At 38.7% G+C, this 15,651-nt stretch overlaps 1 protein-coding gene across 5 annotated transcripts in view; it reads right to left on the reverse strand.

The window, feature by feature from the left end:
- The window catches only part of PPARGC1A (PPARG coactivator 1 alpha), a 346,224-nt gene that overhangs the window by 19,675 nt on the left and 310,898 nt on the right, over positions 1 to 15,651 (reverse strand). For all 5 annotated transcript variants that reach the window (XR_008206611.1, XM_052682420.1, XM_052682423.1 and 2 more), the window contains exons 3-7: positions 12,671 to 12,865; positions 11,595 to 11,717; positions 10,485 to 10,689; positions 6,453 to 6,498; positions 6,271 to 6,344 (exon numbers count right to left, since the gene is read on the reverse strand). Coding sequence is in view for 4 of the 5 variants with exons in the window: in XM_052682420.1 (XP_052538380.1) it covers positions 6,271 to 6,344; positions 6,453 to 6,498; positions 10,485 to 10,689; positions 11,595 to 11,717; positions 12,671 to 12,865 (643 nt within the window). In the remaining variant the exon portion in view is untranslated. The remainder of the gene's footprint in view (positions 1 to 6,270; positions 6,345 to 6,452; positions 6,499 to 10,484; positions 10,690 to 11,594; positions 11,718 to 12,670; positions 12,866 to 15,651) is intronic.

A 15,651-nucleotide genomic window follows, 5' to 3' on the forward strand; every position in this document is an offset into this window, starting at 1 on the left:
TCAGAAATGGAGACTGGGAGTCCCACTGCATTGTCTGCAATGAATTTGTTTCAGAAAAAAAACCAAACACCCGATATGAGTACTAAGACATGAGTAGTAGTTGTGAGAAAGAAGACTAATTTTGTCTGAGCACTTGGAAAAAATGGTTACATGGTTATGTAAAGACTTTGCCTAACGCCACCAAAGTCAGAGAAATTGAAGCAAAGGTACTGCAAGTCTAGTTATCCCAAATATGAATTTAAAATTGAAAAGGTTTTGTGCTAAGTCATCAACTATTTCCTCTAATTTGTCCTCAATTTTCATTTCCTTCCCAAAAATTCATCTAATTCAGCAGCATAGACTTCACACCTTATCTACCTCCTTACTAACAAATATTTCTGTTTCCCAAACAAATTTCCAGCAAAATGATCAAGCCTCTTCCAAATTCTTCAGTAATCATTTCTGGGTTAAAAATCTAAAGTGACATTCAATATTTGAGTAAGTAAGGATTGTTTTCTAAATAAAAAACAAAATAAAACAAACCAACCAAGAATCAGCACTTTTAGTTATGAAATAGTATAGCCCCAGAAATGACCTGGGGTTAGTTACTGAATTTTCAGAAGTGTTTTTAAAGAAAGAATGAAGTAGGACAATATTAATTCCAGCCCATCCTTATAAAATTCAACCACTCCACAGTAAATGTCTCAAATATCTGCACACATGAAAATTTCAGTAAAAGAAACCCAGGACATAATCTAATATTCAAAACAAAATATTGTTTCCATTCCCATTTCTTTAAAGATAGCCCTGACAGAAAGCAAATAACACTCAGAACATAACAGTTTCCAGAAGCTCAATGAGGAGTCCAACAGTCTTTAGATGGGAGGGGAAAAAATAACAACAAAAAAATCCTTCCAAAAGTACAGACTGAGCCAAATTTACTGGCACTTCTTTTGCTGGCAAAATTGTGCTGGGGACATCCTAAGAAAGGACTTCCTCGTGGCATTTTGGCTCTTTTCCTGGTTTTCAGCAGAAGCAGGAAGCGCACAAGCAAGTATAAACAGATACAAGTTGAAAAATGTTCAGTTAACTTTTGAACAAACTTCCACTGGGGGATGAAGGGGGAGTAAGGTTTTGAATTGGTTCTTGTTTAAGTCGGTGCTATAGAGTCTGCTTTCAGCACATCCCATGACCAGTGCCCAAAATGTGAACTTTGAGAAAATGGTAAGGCTGCACACTTGCTCACTGGTGTCACTTCTGCTCATCGTTACACTAATCACTGCTAATCTTCACTTCAGGCCATGCTCCTAAATCAAGTGTTACAGTATTCGATAACCTTTATTTCATACACACCAATTTCTCTGCAAAAGTGTACATTTTAGCGTTGACAGTACAAGGTATATTCTGTGCTCTCTTGAACTTAGCAGGTTTTGACAGATTTATGGAAGGACAGATGGCCATTACGGGCTGAAGGCTGACAAGAGGCAGTTCAGAGCATTGTTAACACACTTGCACAAACTCTCAGCAGTGCAGCACTGTGCAGAATGTAATTCAGACTATAGCTTTTTTATTGCTGCCTATTTTCTTTTGTCAAAAGAGCCTGCTGTGCACAGCAACAAATGGCTGCCATTACCCAGAATGTAATGGGTGTCAGACAAATCACGTAACACAAACAATCAAGAGTATGTAGGTCATATTTCAACAGAGCACAACCTTAGCAATATTTATGATTACTGCATTGAAATGTGCTCTATAATAAACAAGTACCTCTACATCAGTCACACTTACGTACTTCTGCACAGCAAATCTGTTAGAAGTGGTACATACTCTACAATCACCCCCCTTAAACAGTCTTTTTTCTTTTTAAAGTAAAAGGCAAGTATTTTTTCATGACACGCTATAAAACCATTTTCTTTGTAGGGACTTTTGTTTAATTGAACGGCTTCAGTAAATGGTACGTTTGCACTTTGCCTTGCTCTATCTGGATAGTGTGAACTCACTCATCTTGTGCTCAAAAATAGTCCTAACAATTTGTGAATACTGCTGCCAACCCAGCACTGCCTTCTCTGTGTCGGTGCAACAAAAGGTGTTCCCATGTATGCTGGCCCCACTACCTCCCTGAGTGACTTCTTTCAATAGAGTTTCTGGGAGAGTGCAGGTACTTGTGATGCATACCAAAAGTGCACTAAAAAACAGCCACCTTAGTTAACTCATTTAGCTCAGCAAATCGATAATCAGAAATTAGGGAATTGCGTTTGCGTAAAAAGTGACATCTTGACTTTTCAGGACTCATTTGCAATGAGGTTTTAACCAGACACCAATCTTCCTAAAATTCGACTGTAACTGTAGGCATTTAAACACTTGATGATGTTTGTTGTGCTTTGGTGGGGGGAATGAGTATTTTTGGGCGAACACAGCTGTGCAACCTTCCTATATGTGCACTGAGCTTTTGAGAGGCATGGAAAATGATTTCTTTCATACTTTTAAAGTCTGGAAACAGACTGTCAAGGGAAACACTATTTAAGGCCACTAAAAACACTGAACACATGGTAACAGCTCAATTCAGTAAAAAAAAAATAATCAGAGTTTTTGTGTGGCATAAGATTGCAGAAGCCAGGAAAATATAATAAAATTAAATAGCCATCATATAATAAAAAACTACATGCTTGTTTAGTATTCAGTTTAATCTTCTTGTCAGTGCTACAGAGAATAAATACAGACTCCTGAAAATATCTAATAATTCACAAGATCTTATTCCCCCAGACAACTCTCTGCATCTCTCATTTGATCAGAAATCATTCTCAGGTCAAAGAAGTTCTTATATGATAGATCTGAAGTATTTGTTCTGACAACTAAGAAGTAACTCAGATCTAGAGGTGGGCAAATAGCAGGGTTTATGTATCCTCAAGGATGCTCATGAATTCCAAATCACTGTGCGAGCCAATCATGTTCATATTGCCTTTTACACCATCTTTTTGAAGAGATCAAATTTTGCATCCAAGAGAGACTGGAGTTTTATATTCAGGTAAATTATAAAGATCTTAACGAGAGACTTTTCACTAAGACACCTGTTGAAGACAGGAAGGTGGAAATAGACTTCCAGTTGTTGATTGCTGCTTGTATGGTAGTAGAATCTCAGGCATGTAAACTCACTTAATGCATTCATATGATGTCTTTGGGTATTTAGGAATGAAGGCTTAAAAAGGCATTGAGAGAACTAAGAGGGCAAAAAACCATGCCATTTATCTTCTGGAGGAGCCCTCAATTCTCAAGAGAAACACCGTAACTTCTAGAGGTGAGTTGTCCTACTGTGTCTGCAGGTATCTCTTCAACCTGACATGTTCCAAAGAGAAAAGAGTAACACAAAAACCTCCCATGTCCCTGGAAGATATCAGAGATGTTCCAGCCCATGGCTTCTTAGCAAAGTGCTTGCACTGCAGCTAGCTGCAGAAAAACAGATGAAGGCTCTTACTCAGAATAAGACTCACCTTATGCAGAAATTTTATCACTACTTTATCATCATCTCCAAGTCATGACGTTCTGATCCATTTTCCACAAAATAGCACTGGAAACTAGCTAGCAGTACTGATTTTAGATAGACTTATTTGTTCATCACAAGACATTAAAAGGGCGCTCAAAGAATTTGTACATTCTTATACATTCTGCCTTGAAAAAACTTTAAAAGATATTTGTTCTTTATCATTTGACAGATATTTGACAAAAGTTTTGATGGTTTTAAGGAGGACATAGTTATACTCACAAGTACTAACAAAGCCATTCTAAAGCAAGTTATGGCATTGGCAAGGGAATGGATTCAGTTTGACTTTAGATATGTGAATCTAAAATGTATACATGACAAAGACTGATGGTTAGAGCAGTAAATGCACTTATTTATTTTTCTTCTCTATAGTTAATTCGTCAGTGAGGGAACCAGTGCTGCTTTCAGCAGAGAACAAGGGAGCTGCTATTTATATTAAAATATTTTGTGCTTCGATAGTGCAATTTTAATTCATCAGTAAGATCAAGGCAACTCCACTGTAAATTACAGTATACAGTGTAAGTTGCCCTGTATAAGGACAATGAACAATGCGGCTACCTGGATATAATTTGGAGTTGCTAGGGACTCACTAAAGAACTCCAAGATATTATTAATTGCTACTGCCACTATTTTATTCTTTTGTTGTTGTTTTTACTGAAATGGGTCCCAGCTTTTCCTGTATTTACTCACATAAGGACTTTTTAAGTCCTTCAGTACTAGAGGTTGTTTCTGTTATGTCTGCTTCCAGCACAAGTAAACTCATGACAAAAAACACTATTGCAATCCAAATAAATGACTTGAAGAGAAATTCATGCACAATCACTCATCTTTTTATATATTTATATACACATACAAAAATAAAATCTATGTATATGTGAAGACAGATTAATACAGCTGTCAAGTGATGAATGGCAAACTCCTGAAACCTTCTCACCAGGTATTTTGAAGAGCAGAGCAAGTGCAACATGAAGTCCAGCAGCCACCATCAACTACACTGCTTGTAAACACTGCCCAAACTCCCTGGCTGCATGTGCTCCAACGATTCCTGTACTTCATTATCATCAGTTAATTTTCTAGCTAGATTTATTTCCAGGGGGTATAATTTCATATTTTCATAGGATGATGCTGTTTTTATTTCACAGCCTCTGATGCATCTTTTAATTTGCTGCATTTCCTTGTTATACTATCTAAAACAACAACACAGTCGCTTCATTGCCTCCCCCACGCACAGCAGACACATGGAAATGAACTCACTAACACCCAGCCCATTCCCATTGCCATTCTTGAGACCAGAGGACTATCAAGAGGTTAGATTAGCTCCCAGGTTCTATCCAGCGAGCTGATGTGAAGAGCAGGCTGCTGTCTTTCTGTCTGGAAGAAAATACTGTTCCCTTCAGTGATCTCAACCACTGCCTGAACAACTCTGCTATCGTCACCTCATCTGCCCCTTCCAGCTGGTAGCACTAAGCACTGACTCACCAGTGTGCCTCCAAACATGCACTTTCATGCAGATTTGCTCTCCAGTAATGACAAAAAAAGACTTCTTCATGCTTCAGGCTTGTTGGCACTGAATTGGATTATCCTGCTGCATGCTGTGAATTTTGCCATGTCTGTATCAGTTTTGCAAAAGGAAGGTGTGTTGCAAGGATGTTGCATTTTGTCACTAGAGGAATGATTAAGAGCGCAGATTTTCAGGACATGTCAGAGGAAAGCGTGCATGTTTTAATGCTGAATTAATGAAGTTTCTGAAAAAGTGATATGATGGGCAGTGAAAGCAACTGCCCAAGGTACATACACAAACTGATATATATATTATATATAGATAGATAGATAATTATATATCATATATATAATATGATATATATATTATATATATGCCCCTGTGAGAAACACATGCCGAGCATTTATTTTTCAGTATTACACAACTGAGAAAGAAAACATTCTTGGCAGTAGCTCAGGTGGAGCTCAGCATGTGTTCCTGTGCTCAGTTCTGGACACGTCAGGAAAACAGAGGCAAAAGAGAGGTCAGAGAAAAGCAATAAGACAGATCTGAGATCTGAAGAACTTTTGTGGAAAGAGCAGATGAATTAAATGAGTGTAATGGATGACACATCAACCGAAGCTGCACACGATAAAAAATCTACACATCTTCGAAAGGTACAAACACTGGGGGCCAGACAGGAGGAGGAGGACAGAAAAGAGGTGGTGTGAAGTGTGCTAATGGGAGAAATAAAGAGAAAGTAAGAACATAAAATGAATATCAATTTTAAAAAATTACCTTTTAGCTATGGAACAGTTTTTCAGTGGCAGAGCAGAAAGCTGTTATTTGTGACATATTAATCTAGAATTGACAAAGCACTGAAACATGCAGTCACGTACAGCCCTAGACTGGCCTGGAGACAGACTGGTTGACATAACTTTTCCATCTGTAACATCGATTACACTCTGCTGTGGGGTTTGTCTTTGAAAGATGGTGCTCAGCAGTACACAAATCTATGGGGAAATGGGGAAGTATAACAGATAAATGGTTTCATTCATATTTTTCTAGAAATTATGCGCTCTTGTGTAGGTTTGGAGCAATATTTTCAAACACATTCCCTCTCAGGCAACTGGATAAAAAGTCAACGCAAACTGCTCTGAAATTAATCTCCTGGAGACCTCTGTAAGATCTCAGTGTATGTGTTGTATATTGAAATGAACAAACACACACCAAACCATGCTTAAAGGAAAAGCTAACTCTACCCATTTCTCACCTGCAGTTCCAGAGAGTTCCACACTTAAGGTTTGTTCAATAGTCTTGTTCTCAAATGGGGAACCCTTGGGATCACTGGAAGACAGGGCACATTTATAAAAACAAGCTGAAATGGAGTTGCTGTAGCCAAAATGTATTAGATTCCCCTCCCTTTTATAAATGTTTGCACTTTTTACTACTTACTTTGGAGACTCAGGCGTCAACGGAAGTGATAAACTTGTTGGTTTGGCTAAGGGGAAAAAAGAAAACCATTATAGAATATTTAAGCACTCCATAACATATACCAAAAAGTTGTCTTTATTTTTGTGATGGAAACCCCTATTAGTCAGTTAGGGCTGGGTTCTGATTGTTCAGTAGCCATTTCTGTATACTTCGGATAAATGGGGAGTCACATCCTCATTCCTTAGCACTGGCACAAGAAAGGTAACTAAATTTCAACAATGATTTACAGCAATTACTGCACCTCTCAAATACAGCACACAGCACAAATGCCAAGAACCTTTCAGAAGAAGAGTGGTACATGTTAAAAATCAATGAAGAAATCCACAGGATGCACCATGAAAATTTTATTTTCTCCTAGATTTAATTTAGAATACTGTCTACATTTTATTTGGAAACAAGAACAGCAGAATAACTACAAACTAACAGAACGTTATGAATATTCAGTTAATTTTACTTCTACAGTATACAATTTTATATGTAGCACTGAGAATAGGTTGTTTTATGAGGCTGGAGTGCAACTTGCTATAGTCCAAATTTCTGCAAATTATCCTGCAAACTATGACAAGCCATGGATTCACTCACAGATGGTTAAAAATGGGGCTGATGCTCTCAGCACTACAATCCCAACATACACAAAAAAACAAAGCTCTAGCTATAAAAATACAAGTCTTTGTAGCTTTTATTCATGCAAGCTTGTATTTTCCCAAAGCAAGTCAAGAACTAGAATACTGCAATACAACTAAGATTCTTCTAATTGCCAGAAAAAACGTTCAAAATTAAAAATAATATTACTTGCAAATTTTACTTTTCAGAAGTTAGATTGATGCTTAAATGCAGAGAGCATTGTACCAAGAAAAACAGCAGGGGATCTCTTCTGCAAATTAATTACTTAAGACAAAATGTTCCCCTTGAACACTTCTGCACTGCAGATCTTTTGTCCAGAGTGTCACTACTGCGTATTTCGCATTCATTCCAGGCTTGGAGCTCCCATTGACATTAAAGGATTTTATATGCAAATTGATTACTTTTATAAGCTCTAGAGCATTCCTGGAGTAATATTACATTTTTTAAAAATTAACTCAATTCTCAAGAGCTGCATATTGTTCCTCCTCCTCCCCATCTGAAAGTTAGAAATGGAAACTCAGGTGTTCACCTTAGGTTCACCTTCCTCAGAATTCACTGCCACAGTGAGGAAATGCACCAAAACGGCTTAAGTGCCTGATCCAGCACCGCCAGCGATTTGTGCATAAAAAAGATTTCCATAAGACCATCTGTAAGATGACACAACTTCGCAAGTACTTTATACACAACTAGGATACTAATGTTTGTGACTGTTGCCAGCGCCTACCTTGAGGTAAAACTGGCTAAAAAGAACAGACCTTACCAAAAGGCTCAGGAAGAAAGTCTGTACAAACAAATGCTCCTACTGTTTTTCAGAGAACAAAAACTACATACACTTACCCAGCTTGGCCTTCCTATGAAAGCTGAATGTGTTAGAGTTATTTAAGCTTCTAAAAAGTCTCCTTCTAGCTCTCATATAGAGAGGCAGATCCAAATAAATAGATGTATAAAATCTGAAACACTACGACACAGCACCCAAGCGTCATCTCACACTCCTCTGTATTCACTTAGGCAGATATTGTTTAGCCCTCTCACTGAGAAATTCATATACCAAAACATCATTAATTTTTCTTATTGTTAGGCACGGGCTTGACCAAACAGGATTCCATCCTCATTTATAGTCACTGACACTGTAAATGTTTAGCCAATACCATTTTCCACAGTGACTGTTTATTCAATTTTTAAGGTCTATCATAGTGTGTTTTATTTGTATTTAAAAGAGTTCACATGAAGTTGCTTGTTTCTGTAAATTGAAAACATTCAGGTTCAAAATAACTAAATTTCCTCATGGGCAAATTTCAGTGTAAAACCACAGATGATCTTTGGCATGAACGGGTTTGTGGACATTCCCATGGGTTTGCAATATGTTTGCAACAATAACCCTAAAGGAAAATATCATTTTACTTCTCTTTCGTGAGCTTTCCCTAACTTTGAAAGAAAATATTAGGGCCTGATTATCTTTTAAAACAGAAGGAGACAATATTTTTAGTTTTGATTAAATGTATAAAGAAATGACTGTACATCCGTGAATAGCACTCGAATCTGCAAGGTCAGTTCTGCACAAAAAGTCTGTCCAAGCTGAAAGCATTATATTCTTGTACTTGTATTATATGCACATTCATTGACACTGAAGTCATATATGAGTGTGAGACAAATTTGATGAAAAAACATTTCAGAAGTCTGTAAATAAAACTGCAGGAATTAAAAAAAGACAATAATTTCTCTCTGCCTGTAATTTCACCTGCAATATCACAGAAGACACTGTCATTTGTTAATCACTGGTGAGTTGGCTGCATGTCCTTTTAGGACTTTCCTAACTTCTCCCTTTACACTGTTGTCACAACCCACTTTATTTTGTTTCTTTGCATAAAATCTGTACAATTTGGGAAAAAATGCAGCTCTGATCCAACAGCAAGATTTTATAATCAGTAATTATGTACATGTGCACACACACCTGTGTATAACATACATGTGTGTATAAGATATCTTACATGTGATATGCACCTAGCAGTGTTAGTAAAGCACTGGGTTGTGGCTGGCAGGCCTATGCCTGGTTCCACAACCCTTGCAGTACAACATCCAGGTTTGAGATGAATGCTTCAATCAGGATTTTGCTCTGAAGCAGTCTGCTGAGATCAGCCAGAAGGAGTGGCAGTTGGCATTCAAGAAGCTCTAGGGGCAGCTGGATTTCCTTCTTACAAGAAACACTGTTCAGAGAATTTGAAACCACAATGGAGAAAGCTATACGATAGATGTCAGAACACACTGCTGTGAGCAGGGCATTTAGTGATGGGGAGGAAACATAATTTTGTTAAGTTTGCTTATACCTCCTAACAAAGAGTGAAAGAATAGACTTGATGGAGGCTGAAAAAGCAGGGAGAAGTGAGAAGAGGAGGAAAAAATACATATGCAGTTCAGAATTCTCACTTTACAAACTCCAAGGCAACATGTAGTGTGTTATATACTGATCTCTGTTGCAGCAGGATGACTTCCATCGGCTTCAGAGGAGTCATCCAGGATTTGCACCAATGTTACTGAGATAAGTATTCGGCTTTTCCAATTCCAGACAAGTATATCCATAGATGTATTTTAAAGCAAGAGTAACTTTAAATAAGCTCCCTTTGGGCTCATAAGCTTTTACAGTTCTTCTTTATCTTGGGAAAACAGGCAGGAGAGGAGTGGAGCAAAAGAGGAGCCTCTAAGTTCTTGCTTCTCTGTCACCGAAGCAAGTAATATAGCCCAGTTCTTTACGCATTGGAGGGTATTAAAAGTCAACACAAGTGTTTAGGTTTGGCCATAAAGAATCTAAAGAGAGAGAAAGATCAGGATGGTTGCTAAACTTCCAACTATTTGCAAAATAAAATTACAAACCAGCATTCCTACTTTAACAGGAATGACACATTTATTGCTTATTCTGTAGCAGTGAGAACGCTATTTATTGTCTCTTAAGGACGATGTGGCAGGTTAACAATGCCTTCGGTTTTACACTGGCAAAAAGAAAGAAGCTCACTAATGAACAAGCCTGCCCAGTTTGTTTAGGGGTATAATGATTTCTTAGTGGTACAGTACTCTGTGAATAAATATCTCCAACTCGCTTGATATACTGACATGTAGCATTTGTTAACTTTTTTTTTTCTTCTGAGGTTCCTTTTCTGAGATTGAGGGCAACAGAGACAGGATTAAAACTTCAAAAGTTAAACCTGGCTAATTCTAACTTCATTATACTGTTTTAAAACACTCTCTATACAGAAGAAAGAGATGCTGGGTTTACAATAGTAACCCAAGGAACAGAAGAGGTATGAGGGTATTCACAAGCATTGTATCTCAGCTTCCCTCCAAAACCAAAACTATGCTCTGTGCTCCTGCACCTACCTTGCAGGTGATTTGTCTGAGACTGCAGATGGGGCTTCCTTTTGGAGGTGCATTTCTCTTTGCTGCTGTTCCTGTTCTCTGCTGGTTTGTTCTGAGGAGGGTCATCATTCGTAGTCAGATATTTGAGAAGTTCAGAGCAGGGACGTCTTTGTGGCTTCTGTTGTTGACAAATGCTCTTCGCTTTATTGCTCCACGAATTCTCAGTCTTAAAAACAGAGCATTAAGAAAAAAAGAAAAAAAAAGAAAAAAAAAAAGCTAAAATCAGTGAACTGAACCTTATCAGAATGGATATAGGTTTTCTAAAGAGATGAGATTTTCAATGAAGTGTTCAGTCTAAGTGTACTAGATCTATGAGCTGTGAATAATTGTTTGCAGAACAAGAAAAGAAAATTACATTGAAATTCCTAAATGACATTTATGCAGCTTTTTTATTTCATTCTTCCAACATTTCAATGTTCCTACTCAGCAACATGTAACTAACAAGACCCTACAGCGCCTTTACTGTGAACAAAAAAAATAAGCTGGTTTAAACCTTAATTTGCTGCTGATTGCTTGAGCCCAGTATTCACAACTCTCTTAAGTACCCCTAAATGCTTCGTTTTCAGTTACAGTGAATGGCAAGACAAACATTGTTTAATACTGCCTGCTAACAGAATTATGTCAGAGACACCATTCTTTCCAATTAATGGCTGATATACATCTTTTGCCAAGAATCCAGTGCGATTTTTCTTAGCCCAGACAGCTGGTAAAATGGCAGTCTTGCATCCTGGAGTCACTCATAAACAACACCAGCCCATCAACAAATTTTATTGCACCCCCTACTACTGTGTGTATCAATAAAGTAGGCAAGAGTAACAGACGGTGGGACTACAGCTGAACTCTGCCAAGAGAAAAAGCAAAAATGAAATATTCAGAGCATAAAGGAGCTCAGGTGATTTTCTGGAACCCAGTCTATAATCTGTTCACATTTTTTGAAGCAGTTGCTGGATAGTAGGCAGATTAATACCACACATACAGATCTACTGCTTACTTGATTGCTGCAAGCATAAAAGACATGTTACATTTTTTCTCTCTTTTTTTCCCCCCTTATTACAAAGATTAAATTTGTACCTTAACAACCACAGGGCTTGTCCTGATCCTGTGATTTGTATTTGCATGGTTTTGTGTGCTGAGACCACTGCATTCATTGTAATTTAGCTGAGTGTTGGCTGGAGCCAGCAAGAGCTTCTTGAGCTACGAACACATAGAGAAAAGGAGGTGGAAGGAAAAAAGTAAAGTTATGCATCTTTATGGATTAAAATTACCTGTCTAAATTTTCTGCATCGTTGCTTGAAACTAGCTACTACAATTTCAGCAAGTAAAGTGCATTAAAACAGAAGGAAGGGCTCAATACTCCCTAGAGCAAACAGATTCTATTTTCTTCTGAGGCTTGGCAACAAACTTCCTTTCCTTCCATTTTACTGCAGTATACTGCAGGGCAAGCAGAAATGGCAGGGGCCTTGGATTTCTAAATCCAAGGCAAAGCAAAATTCTCAGCGATCTGTTCAACAGAACAAGTCTCTGATCTAAACAGAGAAGTTAACTTGAACAGAATAATGGATGCTTGTATCTGACTCTGCTATTGCAGAAGTCAGGGATAAATTACTTTCACCAGAAATAGAATCCTGTCTCAAACTCTCTTTACAGAACAAAATGCGTGTAAGGTTTCATTCACATCCTCACCCAAGATTCAGATTTGCCCTGATTAGTGCTAAGCTGGTGCTTACTGGTAAAATGAGCGTTAAAGGCACAAAATTAGCCCTGCAGTGCGCCAGACTCAATGGGCACTTCTTTACAGATCACCAAAGTAAAGTCTAAACATATACAGCAAAGAGCCTCAAGAAATGTAACGCGAATTAAAAAATATTCTCCTGACTTATTTGAACAGAATAATCAGCAAAAGTGTCAGTCATTAGCAAAAGAAGTTAAAAAATAATCTCTTCAATCTACTTTTTAGTAGATTCCTTTATTAGTCATGTTATGATTGATTGGTGTGTTTTCTTCCCCACTTATGTTTCAGTTCTTTACTTGATTTCCCTTTTCAGTCTATGTGAAAAGTCCAGACCTTACTGTGACTACATCATACCCATGCAGTGGGTAGCCAGAGACACATCCAGTTCCTGTTAAATAGTAGGAAGGGTTCTTACTAGAGACGGCTCTTCTGCCTCCTGGGGCGGCGGGGTGCCGTCGGGCATCGGGGAAGGGCTGGCGTCATGTTCATTGGTCACATCTCCATCTGTCAGTGCATCAAATGAAGGCAATCCATCCTCATCCACAGGGATGCTGTCCAGTGTCTCAGTGAGAACTGCTAGCAAGTTTGCCTCATTCTCTTCATCTATTTTCTGTGTGAAGACCAAAAAAAAGAGTGGAACCAGGTGAGAAGATGAAAGAATGAAACAGTGACTCTGCATGTGAAAAAGCAGTCAAAACATTATTAAATATTGCCTTGAAACCTTAACCTGCAACAGCGTCTCAGGAGATGCAATTAAGTGCAAGAAAATTATCCAGCTCTGCATTTAAGAGAAATCTCTTCGCATTTGCAGTATATTACTCTGCTTTACTTTTCCTCCACGATTCTCTCAATGCAGCATTAATACCAACAGATAATCAGGCAGGGATTGCATTACAGAATGTGCCGAGGCTACTGGCACCTAACGATGGTGTCAGCCCAGGCTGTCTCTTTCTTTCTCCTTTGAACACTGAACAACAGTTAATTGACCTGACAAAATTACAAGAATCACAGAATAAGACAGCTAATCAGAAGGCCAAAATGAATTAACAGAGAAATCTGGCAAACCTTGTTCATGTACGTAGCCCAGCATGAGAGAGACAAGATCTCTCTTCCTTACTTCTGGACACACTTGCTCCAAAAACAAGGGAAAAACTTCTAACTCCTGAACATTTTGGCACTACACTAGCAAGCAAGACTCACAGAATCACAGAATTGTAGGGGTTGGAAGGGACCTCTAGAGATCATCGAGACCAACCCCCCTGGCAAAGCAGGTTCCCTACACCAGGTCGCACAGGTAGGCATCCAGGTGAGACTTGAATATCTCCAGAGAAGGAGACTCCACAACCCCCCTGGGCAGCCTGTTCCAGTGCTCCATCACCCTCACCGTAAAGAAGTTCTTGCGCACATTCATTCAAAACTCACACTCTAAATGGCAGATTCTGGGTTTCTTTTAAATGAATATGTTAAGCAGTTGCCTTTCAAGTTCTCTTTTTGAATTACGTAGTTTGAGTGCTCAATGCAGCTATTGTATGCATTTATCTAATTCCAACTGCAATTATAAAAAGTAGATTAATCCCTAATCAGATGTGGCTGTAATGTTGAATTATACTAGATATCTTATTTCAGAAACAAGACTACTTTCTGTCAAATTGAGTAAATTTAAATACCTCCCAATTTTTTTAGTGAAATATAGTCCCAGCTGTGTATTAAGGTAAAGATTTTTTGGAGTACTAATTGTTCTGAGGAATAGAATTGTGTAAAAATTATTATATTTATTCTTCAAAAAGAGCGGAAATTGATCTTGACAGATCAATTATCTGGGACTTTTAGGCTGATCCTCGCGCCATTAAAATGAACAAAAAGCCTTTCCCTGATTCCAGAGATCTGAACCAAATGCAAGGCCACCAGTTTGGAGCTTTTCCACACACTTCACAGTGGCTCATCACACCCTGGGTTCACACTACAAAGAGATTTCAGCGAAGTTCAGATCACACATTTGAGAAGTGAACTAGCAAGGCATATACGAGACAAATAAAAGCTCACCCTTTTGTAAAAAGTAGTGTTAGAAAAGTCAACATCAAAACACTGCCAGTAACACCTCAGAATAGAGAAAAAAAATCAGGTGAATCTGTGCGTCCCCTCACTACAACTTTTTCTGCAATACAGCATCATCCACCAGACTCTAAGGAGAGATGAGCATCAACCGCACAGACAATTCCTCCTGGCAGGCTGCTCTGCCAAATCGCACCTCATGGGTTCCTGCAGACAAACTCTGCGTTCTCGTTAGAAAGCTGTGGCAGAGCACAGACTGCTCCGGTGCTTACAGCATTGTCCCCAGAAACGAATAAACACTCATGCACAGCTAATGCTAAGGAGAAGCATTTACTTAAAAGGCCAAAAGGGGCCTGACCACTGAGAAAAAGAGCCTAAGTCTATACATCTAGTAATTTCCATCATACCACGCAGAAACATGCATAGCGCCGTGACAATTCAGATGCTCTACTCCAGTGCTAGAATAGAGGGTATGGAAATAACCAGAGGGAAGCCACTTTGCGAATAAAACTTGCTCCAAATCCAGCTCTTCACAGCCACTTTTTGAGAAGAGGGACGTTATCGGTATCACTTTCAGAAAAGTGTAAAAAGAGGTTATCAGGCAAAAAAGCACTTTGCAGGGTAATGAAGTATAATGGTACGGTTTTTGGGCTTCTCCAGGCAGGGTGCATCCTCTTCCGCTGCTGGCCCATGGCACTTTGGGGGGTTCTGGCTGACCCTGCAGCAGAAATGTCTCCAGCAAGGCCAGCTGGGAGGGTGCCCTTTGCCTTTCTGCTGAGTGCTTCAGCACACAGAGCCAACAACAGAGCTCCAAGTGATGCTATTTCTAACTGGGAATGCCTTCTTCAATAATAGCATGACAGAAGAAACCCTGATATTTGCTGTTAGCTGCTTAGCTCTCATGCTTTAAACAGACATTCAAGTGCACTGACATTCAAGAACAGAAAGTTGAGTGGACGCTGGTCCTCATCACAGCAATTTCAATTAGTTTTGTACAAGTTTCAACATTCAAACACCCCAGAGAAAGGAAAGGATGTGACAAAGAGGACTCTGTTAAACAATTAATGTCAGTTTCCATTATTGCTTCAGTCCCAATTTACAGAGCAAATAAATCAAAGTCACCACAGATGAAGCACACTAGCTGGCTAACACATGTCTATTCACAAATGACATGGCAGCAGGAACACATTAGTCAGGAAAATGACATTGCAAGATAACCTTTTAAAGGTTTAACTGTGCAATTGCTCCTAATTGTCCTAAATTAGTGTTTATAAAGAAATACATTTATTAGGTACAGCAGAAACGGGGCTGAGGGGACATGCAAAGTGGGATGGTTGGGTACAT

The sequence above is a fragment of the Tympanuchus pallidicinctus genome, unplaced genomic scaffold (assembly GCF_026119805.1).
Source record: "Tympanuchus pallidicinctus isolate F22 unplaced genomic scaffold, pur_lepc_1.0 scaffold2, whole genome shotgun sequence".
NCBI classification, from domain to species: Eukaryota; Metazoa; Chordata; class Aves; order Galliformes; family Phasianidae; genus Tympanuchus; species Tympanuchus pallidicinctus.